The sequence below is a fragment of the Symphalangus syndactylus genome, chromosome 18 (assembly GCF_028878055.3).
Source record: "Symphalangus syndactylus isolate Jambi chromosome 18, NHGRI_mSymSyn1-v2.1_pri, whole genome shotgun sequence".
Lineage (NCBI taxonomy): Eukaryota > Metazoa > Chordata > Mammalia > Primates > Hylobatidae > Symphalangus > Symphalangus syndactylus.
The window spans coordinates 72,542,407-72,557,083 of NC_072440.2; the positions used below are offsets into that span (position 1 = coordinate 72,542,407).

The 14,677-nt window shown below is 56.6% G+C and overlaps 1 protein-coding gene across 2 annotated transcripts; it reads left to right on the forward strand.

Moving 5' to 3' along the window:
- Positions 1-553: 553 nt before the first annotated feature.
- Positions 554-14,037, forward strand: RASD2 (RASD family member 2). 2 transcript variants are annotated; one of them, XM_055253030.2, is made up of 3 exons: positions 554-1,675; positions 6,837-7,116; positions 11,541-14,037. In XM_055253030.2, exons 2-3 carry the CDS (start codon positions 6,846-6,848, stop codon positions 12,068-12,070), a joined length of 801 nt encoding a protein of 266 aa, XP_055109005.1. In that variant the 5' UTR covers positions 554-1,675; positions 6,837-6,845; the 3' UTR covers positions 12,071-14,037. The 2 variants fall into 2 exon arrangements, with proteins under 2 accessions (XP_055109005.1, XP_055109003.1); XM_055253028.2 differs by lacking the exon at positions 554-1,675 and adding an exon at positions 5,576-6,193.
- The last annotated feature ends 640 nt before the right edge of the window (positions 14,038-14,677 follow it).

Consider the following 14,677-nt stretch of genomic DNA (forward strand, 5'->3'; position numbering starts at 1 on the left):
ACGGCCCAGTGAGAAGGCCCGATGTCTGGCCTAGGTCAAGCCCGTCATTTAAAGGTGGGGAGGGAGAATGCAGGCAGGAGAGGCAATGCTCAAGGCACCTGGTGTGTCCCCGTCGGCCGTGATCTCTGAGACTCGAATGCCTCGAAGACCTCTGGCCACTAAGCCAAGGTGACTCCCCGCCCCTCTGGGCGACACGTGCATGGCCCATGTGCCAGTCCGCAGGGTCCCGTGGGCACCGTGACCTCGGGAGGGAGGCGGCGGCTGGGACAGGCAGGTTGGACACCTGGGAGGGCACCCGGGGACTTCCGCGAAGGAGGAGGGCGCTGGAGCCGTGGCGCGCTCGACCTGGCCGGGCGCAAGCCGCTGGGGACCTCGGCCAGTGGACAGGCGGCCGGACCCCATGCGAGTCACCTGCGGCCAGGCCGGGCGTGCGTGTGAGCGCGTGCGCAGACGTCAGCCTCCGAGGCCCGTGCCGCCTTCCGGGCAAGGTGCGCGCGCCCAGCGGCCCCGGCCCCACGCGCCCAGACACGCGGAACCGCAGACCGCGGCGCCCAGGAGGCGGTGAAAGGGATGGGCTGGGCCGGGCCGCGGGACCCGCCTCCCATTGGCCGGGCGCCGGGGCGAGGCGGGGCGCCGGGGTGGGGCGGGGCGAGCGGGCTCTGGAGGGCAGACGCTGGCGCTGGGCGGCGGGAGGCGCTGCTTGCGGGGGGCCGAAGGAGCTGGTGGGCGACGCTCGCAGGGGCGCGGGAGGGCGCCGCTGGGACCGCCATCAGGAGCCTGGGGTTCTGCCACCTTTCGGAGGGATCAGCGACCTCTTCGCCCTGTGGGTGACAGTGGGGCATCTTCCTGCGAGAGGGGCAAGGAGGGAGAACCCAGGGCCACACACAAAGTTCTCCTCATCTGGGGACAGGAGGAGGTGAAGGAGGAGGAGCCGGGTTGGTGCTAACTTGGAACTGCGAAACCTTGGGGCGGCGTTCAAGGCCCCCTCCCACACGCGCGCAGAGCAGAGCGCCCTGCTCCTCCTTCAGCTGCTGGCGTCGCCGCGCGGGGAGAAAGAAGCCGTCCCTCCGGCGCGGGGAGAGCTGCAGAGCCGCAGGCAGAGGAGGCGGCCGCGGCCGAGCCCGGCAGCCCGATACCCCCCCATCCGAGCGACCCCCTTTGGGGCAGGCGGAGAAGGTGGCATAGGCGACCAGGAGGGTTCGCCCACCAGGGACACGCACCCACAGTCACCTCCAAAGGACCCCCCTCCCCGAGTCTCTAGGGGCTGCTCCTTCATCACCGGAGTCGCCCCTACTTCTCTGCCCCCAGCCCCAGAGCCCCAGGCGGGGACCCCCGGATCGGACGTCCCCAAGCCTCCGGGCACCTGGCTCAGCAGGAGGCCCCCGGCTCGGGGCAGGGCAGGGCCGGCGGCGGCGAGCCGGAGCCCGCCCCGTGCCCGGGCCCCGCTGAGCCCTCGGAGCCCACCCATGGGGCACCTGCCCCTTGCGCCTCCTTGCCCGGCCGCGCCCAGTCCGGCGTCCCGAGCAGCGCAGGGGAGGATCCCCGCGCAGTGACCCGGGAGCCACCACAGACTCTGGGAGGCTCGGCGGCTGGAGCAGCACGCAGCTCCCCGCAGCTCCCGGCGCTTCCAGGCAGCTCTCCGAGCCGTGCCAGAGGCCCGGCCCGCCATTCGCAGGTAGGAGACGCCCCAACAGAGCTGGGGATCTGGGGGAAGTGAAGCAGCCGGGAAGAAAGGGTAGAGGCTTGAAGGAGGAAAGCTCAGTGATTCCTTAGATGACTAGAGAAAGTGAAATTGGTTGAGCACCTACTATGTGCCGGGATCGTCTGGCAACTTTACATACCTAGAGAAAATTAAATTCGTTGAGCACCTACTATATATGTCGAACTGAGTGCTATACCCTTTACTAAATCCCAGGAAAGAAAGATTTATTGAGCTTCAACTATGTGCTAGTTTTGGTGCCAGAGGCTTTCCATTTAAAGAGCTGGAGTAATAGCCCATTTAAATAGGAGGAAACTGGGGCTCAGGGAAGACAGTCAACTTCTCCAAACACTCCTGTCCCTTCTGGAGCTGGCTGCAGCCTGCATTACCTGGAGGTGGGGAAGGAAGATTAAGAAGCTCCTTCCTTATCCAGAGTTCTTGAGCTTTTTCTGGGTTGGTGCAGAGTGAGTTTCCTGGATGACTCCCTTCCCAGGAGGGGTTTCCTGTACTTAGCTGTCTTGGAGGGCCCGGAAGGCAGCTCTGGAGGCCTCTCTGTGCCCTCCCCTCCCCTTGTCCCCAGCACTGGGAGGATGACAGGGGATGTTGGAAGGTGGGAAGCCAGGCTGGGAGGGAGCAGCCAGGTCAGGAGCCGGTGAATCAGGCCTCCCGTGGTGTCAGAGACAAGATGGGGTCCCTGCAAGACCTGCACCTGCATTCCAGTCCAGCCTCACCAGGCTACTCTAGGCAGCCCCACAGCTGCCAAGATAAAGTGCCACGAAGAAAAGAACCCATCATGTGTTCGGGTTTGCTGTAGGTCAGGAGCTGGGTCAGCCTCCAGACTTATTGGAAGCCCAGGGCCACACGGGGGGTTTATGTCTTACCATTAACAGAGGAATAACCTGAGCCCCAGAAAGCCAAGTCATTTGCCCAGGGCTGCTGGGCTGGTGAGAGGCAAAGCTGGCCTGCCGGAAGCAGATGCCTGCCTACCTTCTACCACCTGAGCTGCCAAGGGTGGTGGGGTTGGCTTTGCCAAGCCCCTGGACTCTCAGAGTGGCAGCTGGAAGCCAGTGACGGCAATGTGCGTGTCCAAAGAGGCTGAGTGTGCACTGATGGAGGAGGCATGGGGGTGTGGAGGAGGGGCAGTGCAGTGAAACAGGCTCTGGGGCATACACCGGGAGGACACGTCCAGACTCTTGTCCTGCTGCCTGTGCCCGTGTGACCCCTTCATCTTCCAGGCAGGCCCTGGGAGAGAGGCTCAAGGGAGAAGAAGTGGTGAATCCACAGGTGCACTTGCTCAGAGGTGGCTGGCAGGGCTAGGGGAGAATCCTGGGAGGTGCCTGCCCCCTTTCCGCTCCGCTGCCTGCAGGGAGAGAGGGAGTGAGAATATAATATGTCTCAGGAGTCATCCCCCCGCCTGACGCCAGCTGAGGCTTCACTGAAACAGACAGTGTTTTGGAAAGGACCAGTTTTGGCCAGGGGTGGGTTTTCATAGAGTTAAGAGCCCAGACTTTGGAGCCAAACAGCCTGGTTCTGATCCCAGCCCAGCTAGTCATCTGCTGTGTGTACTGGGGCAAGTGACTTAACCTCTCTGAGCGTCAGTATCCCCATCAGTCAAGTGGGCTGATGGATGCCTTCCTGGCTGTGGTTACTGTGCCCCCAGGATGGCGCCCCCTCATCTCTGCTCTGGGAACTTTCTGGCTTCCTCCTGTCCTCAGAATGGCCCTGTGATGGGGTCACTAGTCACAGTATGCGCATTCAGATACCTCTGCTGCTAGGGGGTCTCTGTTGAATTTCCTGCCTCTCTGAACCTCGTCTCTCTGATTTCCTACTTCCCCTCTCTGATTCCCTGCCTCCTCTCTCTGACTTCCTGAAATCCATTCAGTCACTGCGATTGGACTCTAAATTCCCACAGGGCTCTTCAAACTCATCCCCGTCTGCTCCTCGCTGTGTGAGGTCAGCCTGGCTGAGGATGGAGAAGGGAGAACAGGCTGCAGAGGAGAGATGTGCCCATGAGGGTGCCCATGGTGCCACCTCTGGGGGAAGAGAGGGAAGAAAGATGTGGAGGCAGGAGGCGGAGCCCACAGAGGCACTGTCACCTGGCGTCCAGGTGTCCGGATGTCTCACACAGCTCTACATGGCTCAGGCCATGTGAAGAATCAGTCTTCTCTCAGCGATAAAAACCACAGAGGATTTTTTTTCTCCTTTTTTGCCCACCCTGATTCCCTGTCTCTTATTTCTGACTCCTTGCCTCCTCTGTCTGTCACCTTGCCTCCTCTCTCTGAGTCTTTGCCTCCTCTCTGACTCCCTGCCTCCTCTGTCTGACTCCCTGCCTTCCCTCTCTGCCTCGCTCCCTCCTCTCTCTGACTCCCTGCCTCCTCTCTCTGACTCCCTGCCTCCTCTCTCTGACTCCCTGCCTCCTCTCTCTGACTCCCTGCCTCCTCTCTCTGATTCCCTGCCTCTTTGACCCTCTGCCTCCTGTCTTTGACTCCCTGCCTCCTCTCTCTGATTCCCTGCCTCTTTGACCCTCTGCCTCCTCCTTCAGGCAAACCCAAAGACAGAGCCATTTGCCATTTGATGAATGCACACACCATTTATTGAGCCCCTGCTATGTTCATGGCATGGCAGTTTTGTGGGATAAATTCAAAGACAGCTTTAGTTGGGAGCTGGGTGGGGGACGTGGGGGTCTTAGGCTTGAACTACTGCCCAGGCTCCCTTGTTAACCAAGCAGGCTAGTCACGTAGCCTTCTGAGCTCAGGGCAGACCACCTGGGATCAAACCTCTCCTCTGCTGGTTACTGGCTGTGCAACTGTAAGCAAGTAATTTAACCTCTCTGTGCCTCAGTTTCCTCATCTGTAAATTGGAGAATAACACCACCTGCTTTCTGGGGTTATGAAGGGAGAAATAGGTTAACATGTGTGCAGCACTTAGAACACTCTGGCATATTTTAGCTGCAAAATGAATGCCAGCTATGATTATGTCTATACTTAGTGCGGGGCTTGGCACACTGCATGGGCTCAAGTGGCAGCAGTTGTTGTCCTTGTGGCTCCAGGCCTGGGGTCTGCCGTGTGCTGAGCTGGCTTATTGTGCATGTCCCTTTGTGATTCATTCATCGAAGTCACATTGGTAGCTTAGAATTGACCATGGTGGGAGCATTTACGCCATGGAAATTGGCAAAAACCACCAATTAGGGCTTTTAACAAAGGTATTTTTGAGAGCCGGTTTCCTGCACAGAGGCTGGTAGTTGGGCAGATCCAGATGTGTGCCAGGGACTCACACGCAGGCAATCTCTCCATCTCCAGTGGCCATCTCAGACCTTAGCATCATGATAGCCAGGAAGCGATGGTGTTGGAAAGCGCCTTGCGTCAATGGGCGAGGCACTCAAGGAAACCGACTTGGGGCATCCCGGGGTGGGGACCGAGTTTGGGCACATACAGCCCTTTGTGTGAATTTAAAAACAATACCTCTTCCTCTACACAAGATGCCCCTTCCTCTGGGATACAGCCCCCACCTCTGGGATGCAGCCCCCACTTGCCCACCCAGCCATGTGCCTTGTGCAGTGCCCAACCTGCACAACCTGTGGCAGCCTGTGGAAGACCGAGGGGATTGATATTTCAGCAGGCCTGTGCCCATTTGCAGTTCAGGGGCTGGAAAACTCTCATCTGGAGAGGGGAGGGATTCCTGCTAGGGTGGGGAGATCAGAGAGGCCTTCAGAGAGCAGGTGGCACTTGAGCCAGACCCTGAAACATAAGGGGAAGAGGGTGTTCTGCAGAGGGGTGGCATGAGCAAAGGAGTGGAGGCTGGTCTCAGCAGAGCTCAAACTGACTAGGGTGACTGGGGTCAGGGGTTCTGGGGCGGGGATTCTGGTGGGCGCTGAGGTAGGAAAGGAAGGAGGGCTGGGCTGCGAAGAGCCTTTGGGGTGAGCCTGGTGGAGCCTGCGGGTTTGCTTATACGAGAGCTTGGATCCATGTCGGCCTCTTTCGTGAGGTCAAGAGGCTCCCATAGAAAGCTCTGGGTTTGCCCCAGAACCATAACCCTTGGAGGTAGGAGGGAAGCTTGAGCCAGCCATGGGTCATTCCCCATTCCACATTCTCTACTCCGGGCCTCTGGGTTTGCCCCAGAACCATAACCCTTGGAGGTAGGAGGGAAGCTTGAGCCAGCCATGGGTCATTCCCCATTCCACATTCTCTACTCCGGGCCTCTGGGTTTGCCCCAGAACCATAACCCTTGGAGGTAGGAGGGAAGCTTGAGCCAGCCATGGGTCATTCCCCATTCCACATTCTCTACTCCGGGCCTCTGGGTTTGCCCCAGAACCATAACCCTTGGAGGTAGGAGGGAAGCTTGAGCCAGCCATGGGTCATTCCCCATTCCACATTCTCTACTCCGGGCCTCTGGGTCTCCTGGAGGCAAGTAAACACCTAGGGCCTGGGAGGCGAAAATATCCGGGCAGGTCATGGAGTGGAGGAAGCCCGCCAGATGCAGAGCACAGGTCTAAAGGTGGGTCCTCCTGAGGTGGCTGCAGGAGCAACCCCAGGCATCGGGCTTGGAGCATGTGGTATGGACATAGCCTTCCCTTCTTCCCAGGAGGGCTGAATGGCCACAGAACCACCCCCTGCCCCAGGCTTAAGCAATGCATGCTAGTGCCTTCCCCATGTCTTATCCTAGAATCACAGGCTCCCGGAAAGCCAGATGGATGAACCAGGGAAAGAACGGATTCTCACGATAGATACCATTTTTGAGATTTCACCACGTGCTGAGCCCTTTGCAACAGCTCTATGAATTGGGCTCATTTTGTAGACGAGAAAAGTGACTTCTAGAGAGGTTAAGCTACTTGCCCAAGATCAGTAGCTAGAGGCAAGGCAAGGATTCAAATCCCAGGAATCCGGTGTTTGCATAAACGAAAGGATGAATGAACGGACGTTGAGTGAGTGAGTGGATGAAGGAAGGAGTAAAGGAGAGGGCATGAATGAATGAGAGGGTAGAACTCCAAGGCCCCTTAGAACCTCGTCTGATGTTCCCATTTTACAGACAGAAAACAGACCTAGACAGAGGCCCCAGAGAGGACGGCAAGGCCTCTAACAAGAGGTGGCAGGGCCAGGTTGGGGGTCCCCTGATGCCTGCTATTCTCGCTTTGTCGCAGCCCCGAGCCATGATGAAGACTTTGTCCAGCGGGAACTGCACGCTCAGTGTGCCCGCCAAAAACTCATACCGCATGGTGGTGCTGGGCGCCTCTCGGGTCGGCAAGAGCTCCATCGTGTCTCGCTTCCTCAATGGCCGCTTCGAGGACCAGTACACACCCACCATCGAGGACTTCCACCGCAAGGTGTACAACATCCGTGGCGACATGTACCAGCTCGACATCCTGGATACCTCTGGCAACCACCCCTTCCCCGCCATGCGCAGGCTCTCCATCCTCACAGGTGAGGCCCACTGGTGCCTGGGCTGGGGTGGCAGGGCCAGGGCATGGGTGCAGAGTGTGCTGGGCACTTGGCAGTTTGCATAGTACTTGCATAGCCATCGTCTGAGACAGGCGTCATCCTTGCACAATGAGGCTCGGAGAGGTTTTGCCACGTGCTGGAACTAGTGATGAAGTCAGGGGCCCTGATTCCATTCTGTTAGTCTCCGGATCGATTACTTATGGCTGTCGGGGCCGCCTTCCAGATCAGGAGCTGATACCAGCATGCCCCAGGGATATTCCTTTTTAGGGAACAGAATGATGCCCTGGCTGCTGCTTTCCTTCTCCGGGAGATGACCCACCAGAGCTCCGGGGCCCACGGTCAGTCCACGGGGCTCAAGTCTCCCACACCCCAGGCCTTTGCCACCTCCTAGAGAGGTAAGGGCAGGACCCAGGCAGTGATCACCAAAGGGAAGGGGGCTTGGTCATAGCCATAGTGATGGTGATGGCAGTAGCTGACACTTATCAGAAGCTATGGGCCTGGCCCTGTTCTTAGAGCATGTAGTTTTGTTTTTTTTTTTTTTTTTTTTTTTTGAGACGGAGTCTCGCTGTGTCACTCAGGCTGGAGTGCAGTGGTGCGATCTCGGCTCACTGCAACCTCCGCCTCCCGGGTTCAAGCAATTCTCCTGCCTCAGTCCCCCAAATAGCTGGGACTACAGGCATGTGCCACCATGCCCTGCTAAATTTTTGTATTTTTAGTAGAGACGGGATTTCACCATGTTAGCCAGGATGGTCTCAATCTCCTGACCTCGTGATCTGCCTACCTCAGCCTCCCACAGTGCTGAGATTACAGGCGTGAGACACCTCGGCCAACCAGCATGTAGTTATTTAACCCTCACAGTAAATAGTTATTCATTCCCTTTTTACAAGTGGGGAAACTGAAGCCCAGAGAGGTTAAGTAACTCACTCCAGTGGTAGCATAGCTCGTAAAGGCAGTCTGCTTTTGTGCTTTCAGAACAAAGCCCTACCACAGCCTCTCAGCCCTGCTGGGAAGGGTGAGGAGGGACAGGGAGGTTGGGGGGGAAGAAGGGGTGAATGGAGCTGAGGGGCTGTGCCCTTGTTTACACTGCATTAGCATGGTAGCTAAGAGGACAAGCCCGGGACCCAGCACCTGGGTCTGAGTCCTGGTTCCACTGCTTCCCGGCTTTGTACCTTGAGGCAAGGGATTTTATCTCTTTGTGTCTCAGCACTGTCATCTGTAAAACTGCACCACATCAACACTCATCCTAAAGGGACCGTGAGAATTAAATGAATGAATATATGTAAGGCGCTTGGTGAGCAGACAGTAAGCGCACAATAAATCCCCAAGTCTTCTGTTGAGTCAGCATTTGCAGTGGGCCTGCTCTGGGTTACACAATCATTTCCCAAGTCATGCCCTTCAAGTTGCTGAGCAGGGATAAGAGAAGGAGTGAGCAGGCAACTCTCTAGGCATCATTAAGATAATCCCCAACTGAGATACTTCTATACAGAGAAACACATGCCATGCCCAGCCCTGCCACCGCCTCGAGGCCAAGACTGAGGCTGTGGGGTGGCCCCCCCCTTGAGTGCTTTCTCTTCCAGGCTGGCTTTTCGGAGCATCTGACCCAGACAGCAGTCAAGCTCTCCGCTCCACCCCGAGTTTTGGAGAAGGGGCATGTAGATAGGAGAGCCCTGGGTCGACCTGTGTTCGAATCCTCCCTGGGCCTCTTGGCTTAAATGTGTGACCAGAGGCACATGCATCCTGTCTGAGTCAGCCTCCCCAGCCACACAGTGGGCTTAACCTCATACCCCGCAGGGAGGCCGTGAGGACTGCAAGAAGGCTTGTGGCGGGAGCTTCCAGCATGTGATGGGTATTGCATTGGTGTCAGCCCTCCCAGCCTTGGGGAGGGGACTGGGTACCCACTGCTATGAATAAGGCTAATGACAGAAGGAAGGAGAGGGGAGATGTAGAGAGGAAGCACATGCATATTTTCAGCATTAATTTTCAGTGACACAAGTAATACACAAACACACCCTCCTGCAAACGCTATAGATAAAGCTAATGCCCCTTTGACCCATGTCCCCAATCCCAGGCTCCTGCCCCTTCCCCGGAGGTGGCCACCCTGGCAGTCTGGCATGGAGCCTTCCGGGCCTCCATGACTACACTGGCATTCATATTTGTATCCCCACAATGGAGAGTATTTTTGTCTGTCTCTTTTTTATGGCGCATATCATTCTGAGCACATCTGTCTGATGCTTGTTTTTTTTCACACACCAACCCGTGCCTCATTTTCCAACCTGGTGGAACCTCATTTTTTCAACCTCATTTTCCTGCTGCTCAGGAAATTCTGAAAGCCATTAATTCCACTGCCAGCTCTTCTTCCAGCTGCCAGACGGGCTGATCTCTGATGCTTGGCATCGCAGTCTCGCATTTGAATATGTCAAGGCCGCGAGTCCTCAGGGGCCCCGGATTAGCCTAATGGGATGGGATTTGGCATCCCAAGCAGGAAGAGTTGCCAAGCTGATGCTGCCTCGCAAGTGCCTTTCAGAAGAGCCCACACGGCAGTTCCCTCCATCACCTCCTATCCATTCAGCCTGCCTTGGTGAACACTGACTGTGTGCCAGGCCCTGGGGAGACCAGGACAAGTGGGTGATGGAACCCTTCTCTGTGCCCAAGCTCACTGTTTGGAGCACACCCTTGACCTGGACACCATTCTGAATGTGCCATGTGCCATTAAGTGGGGGCAAATGATGTGCTCTGGGGGTGCAGAGGAAGGCGGCAGCCGTTCTGCCAGAAGCTGGAACTGCTTGCTTTTCAAGAATTTGGGTCAATTGTTGATTCTTCTGGGCCTCAGTTTCCTTATCTGTGAGACAGGGATCTTGTCATACCACAAGGCTATCAAGAGTTTGAGCAAAAGTGGTTGGATGCAGTGGCTCATGCCGGTAATCCCAGCTCTTTGGGAGGCCGAGGTGGGCAGATCTCTTGAGGTCAGGAGTTCGAGACCAGCCTGGCTAACACAGCGAAACCCCGTCTCTACTAAAAATACAAAAATTTAGCCAGGTATGGTGACTGGTGCCTGTAATCCCAGTTACTCGGGAGGCTGAGGCAGGACAATCGCTTGAACCCAGGAGGCGGAGGTTGCTGTGAGCTGAGATTGTGCCATTGCATTCCAGGCTGGGCAACAAGAGTGAAACTCTGTCTCAAAAATAATAAATAAATAAATAAATAAATAATAGCCAGGCATGGTGACAGGAGCCTGTAATCCCAGCTGCTCCAGAAGCTGAGGCAGGAGAATCACTTAAATCCAGGATGTGGAAGTTGCAGTGAGCCAAGATCACACCACTGCACTCCAACCTGGGCCACAGAGAAAGACTCAGTCTCAAAAAAAAAAAAAAAAGTTTAAGCAAAAGTGAGGAAGGTGCTTATTAAGAGCTGGAAATCAGGATGGAGGCACCAGTCCAGACAGCTTCCCCACCGCCCCACTGTCTCCACAGCAGCCCGTTTCAGATTCACAACCCTGCCTTGAGTGATACAGTGAGTTATCCTGGAGGCAGGGTGGGCCTTGGAGGCCAGCGCTTGCTTTTTCATCCCGTGATTTATTTGAGAAGCAGAGAGCACCTACCGGGTGCCAGGCACGAGCTAGGTGAGGACAGAATCAGGTAGAAATCTCAGCCTAGCCACACGGAAGCTGTGTGATCTTGGGCAGGCTGCATACCCTTTCTGAGCCTCAGTTTGCTCACCTGTAACGCAAAGGTAACAAAATCTCCTTGACAGAGGCGTAGTGAGGAATCAAGAGAACAATGGGCCTGGGGGATACACCCAGTGCTTGGCCCCCAGTAGGCCCTCATTCTCATCATTACTGACACCTGAGGTCATTGAGCATGTGCCGCTGTCCATTCATTATCTTGCATAACTCTCAAAATTATCCTGCAAGGTAATACTTCATCTCCATGAAACAGACAGAGAAACTGAGGTTACAGAGGTTTCATGATCTGCCCAAGTCTGCTGGCAGCTAAGCGGATGAGGCCAGATGCAAACTAGGCATTGAGCAAGACAGACAGGACCCCTGCTGTCATAGAAATAATTTTTATTATCATCTGAACACAGTCCACACAAGTCACCCACCACTCTCCAGCCCTGCAAAGAAATGTGAAGTGAGTTAACTGTATTTGAACCAAGTGGTCCACGTGTTAGCTATGCGACTGTGAACAGGGGCTTCAACCCTCTCAGCCTCAGTTTCCTGTCCTGGAAAATGGGGAGAATAATCGCAGCTACCCCAAAGAGTCGCTGTGTAGGTTAAATCAGTTACGACGCATAACTGCTTCAGGGCACCTGTGATTCCCAGCTGTTAGGGCTGATGTTCTGTGGCCAGAGGAGGGCAGGGGTCGCAGCTGGCCGGTGAACTCACTACCTGGGCTCTCTGCCTGCAGGGGATGTCTTCATCCTGGTGTTCAGCCTGGATAACCGGGAGTCCTTCGATGAGGTCAAGCGCCTCCAGAAGCAGATCCTGGAGGTCAAGTCCTGCCTGAAGAACAAGACCAAGGAGGCGGCGGAGCTGCCCATGGTCATCTGTGGCAACAAGAACGATCACGGCGAGCTCTGCCGCCAGGTGCCCACCACCGAGGCCGAGCTGCTGGTGTCGGGTGATGAGAACTGCGCCTACTTCGAGGTGTCGGCCAAGAAGAACACCAACGTGGACGAGATGTTCTACGTGCTCTTCAGCATGGCCAAGCTGCCGCACGAGATGAGCCCCGCCCTGCATCGCAAGATCTCCGTGCAGTACGGTGACGCCTTCCACCCCAGGCCCTTCTGCATGCGCCGCGTCAAGGAGATGGACGCCTATGGCATGGTCTCGCCCTTCGCCCGCCGCCCCAGCGTCAACAGTGACCTCAAGTACATCAAGGCCAAGGTCCTTCGGGAAGGCCAGGCCCGTGAGAGGGACAAGTGCACCATCCAGTGAGCGAGGGATGCTGGGGCGGGGCTTGGCCAGTGCCTTCAGGGAGGTGGCCCCAGATGCCTGCTGTGCGCATCCCCCCACCGAGGGCCCGGCAGCACCAGACACCAGACTGGAGGCACCAGGCTGGAGGCCCCCGGGCGCTGGCCTCCGCACATTCGTCTGCCTTCTCACAGCTTTCCTGAGTCCCCTTGTCGACAGCTCCTTGGTGGTTTCAGCTCCTCTGTGGGAGGACACATCTCTGCAGCCTCAAGAGTTACGCAGAGACTCAAGTTACACCTTCCTCTCCTGGGGTTGGAAGAAATGTTGATGCCAGAGGGGTGAGGATTGCTGCGTCATATGGAGCCTCCTGGGACAAGTCTCAGGATGGAAAGGACACCGCAGGCCAGATGAGAAAGGTCTCCTCTCTCCGGGCATAACACCCAGCTTGGTTTGGGTGGCAGCTGGGAGAACTTCTCTCCCAGCCCTGCAACTCCTACCCTCTGGTTCAGCTGCCTCTGCACCCCCTCCCATCCCCAGCACACACACAAGTTGGCCCCCAGCTGCCCCTGACATTGAGCCAGTGGCGTCTGTGTGTTTGAAGGGGGCGTGGCCACATCTCCTAGACCACGCCCACCTCCTAGACCACGCCCACCTCTTGACCGCGTTCCTCAGCCTCCTCTCCCAGGTCCCTCCGCCCGACAGTTGTGCTTTGTTGTGGTTGCAGCTGTTTTCGTGTCATGTATAGTAGTAGAAATGGAAATCATTGTACTGTAAAAGCCTAGTGACTCCCTCCTTGGCCAGGCCCTCACCCAGTTCAGATCCACGGCCTCCACTGGGGACGCCTTCCTCCTCTGCTCCCAAACAGGGTTTCCATGGCCTGTTTGCAGCTAAACATTGACCTCCGCCATTGAGCTCCACGGTTTACAGACAATTGCACAAGCGTGGGGTGGGCAGGCCAGGACTGCTTTTTTTTAATGCTCCCATTTCACGGAGGATACCACCGAGACTCGGAGGGGACATGATGAGCCCCAGGCCCCACCCTTGTCCCCTAGCAAATTCAGGGTACAGCTCCACCTAGAACCAGGCTGTCCTCTACTGTGCTCGTTCCTCAAGCATTTATTAAGCACCTACTGGGTGCTGGGTTCACTGTGTCCTAGGAAACCAAGAGGATCCCCAGCCCTGGCCTCTGCCTGCCCCTGCTGCCCCACCACCTTCTGCACACACAGCGGTGGGGAGGCAGGGAGGAGCAGCTGGGACCCAGAACTGAGCCTGGGAGGGGTCCGACAGAAAAGCTCAGGGCGGGTCTTCTCCTTGTGCCCGGGATTGGGCCATGCTGGGTACCACCATGTACTCAGGCATGGTGGGTTTTGAACCCATAAACCAAAGGCCCTTGTCATCAGCTCTTAACAAGTGTATTTTGTATTTTAATCTCTCTAAACATATTGAAGTTTTAGGGCCCTAAGGAACCTTAGCGATCATCCAATGGGTCTTTCTGAGGTTCAGAGAGGGTAAGTAACTTCCGCCAGGTCACACAGCAAGTCTGTGGGTGGCAGAAGCAAGCTAGCGCTGGGCATTCAGTACATACCACGATGTGCCCCTTCTCTTGATGCTTGGCCCCTGGGGCCTTCAGGGCTTTGGGACATCTTGTCCTCAACCCTCTCCCTAGATCAGTCTGTGAGGGTCCCTGTAGATATTGTGTACACCATGCCCATGTATATACAAGTACACACAGATGTACACACAGATGTACACATGCTCCGGCCCCAGCTCTGCATACCTGCACCTGCACCCCAGCCTTGGCCCCTGCCTGCGTCTGTGCTCAAAGCAGCAGCTCCAACCCTGCCTCTGTCCCCTTCCCAACCCCCTGCCTGAGCCTTCTGAGCAGACCAGGTACCTTGGCTGCACCGGTGTGTGGCCCGCTCTCACCCAGGCACAGCCCCACCGCCATGGATCTCCGTGTACACTATCAATAAAAGTGGGTTTGTTACAAAGCTGTGTCCTTGCCCATGTGTATTTTTTGTATTTCCAAGAGGAGGTGTGCCCCCTCTCCGACCAAAGCTGGCCTTTCCCTCCCAAAATGCACCTGCCGTGTGCCCTGGCCCTGAGGGTCAGCACTGAGTCCTCCTTCAAGTTTAAGTGTGGGAGGAGGGGGATAAGACCCCCAGATGGAAGGTGATGCCCTCCTTCAGCCTGGCCCTCCTGGGTCCTCTGGGTGTGTGTACTGAGGTGTCTGTGTCCACACAGGAGGGGCCCCTGTGGACCATTAGCTCCAGGAGGTTCTCCGTGTCTGAGTTCTTCGTGGTTCCTGTACAGCAGCAATTTCACCCCCAGGGGACAGTTGGCAATCTCTGGAAACCTTTTCCAAGCCTGGGGCTGGGGCTGCTACTCTCATCTGGTGGGTGGAGGCCAGGGACATCATTCAGTATCCTCCAACGCACAGGCTGCCCCTCTACCCCCACCCCACTGAGAATTATCTGGCCTCAAATGCCAAGTGTGGGCAGCCTTACTCACCCCAGGGGCCAGGACACGGCCCCCACCTGCGTGTGGTGGATTTGTTGGACTACATTCTGGATGGAACCCAGTACACACCGGGCTCACAGCTTGAGCCTTCCTGTGAAATGAGACAGGATG

What these genes read in the sequence shown, in the direction of transcription:
- RASD2 (XM_055253028.2), top strand. Translation starts at nt 6,173, where the DNA reads ATGCAGAGCACAGGTCTAAAG. An exon ending in TGCAGAGCACAGGTCTAAAG is followed by an intron (nt 6,194 to 6,836) that starts GTGGGTCCTCCT and finishes GCTTTGTCGCAG; the next exon opens with CCCCGAGCCATGATGAAGAC. An exon ending in CAGGCTCTCCATCCTCACAG is followed by an intron (nt 7,117 to 11,540) that starts GTGAGGCCCACT and finishes CTCTGCCTGCAG; the next exon opens with GGGATGTCTTCATCCTGGTG.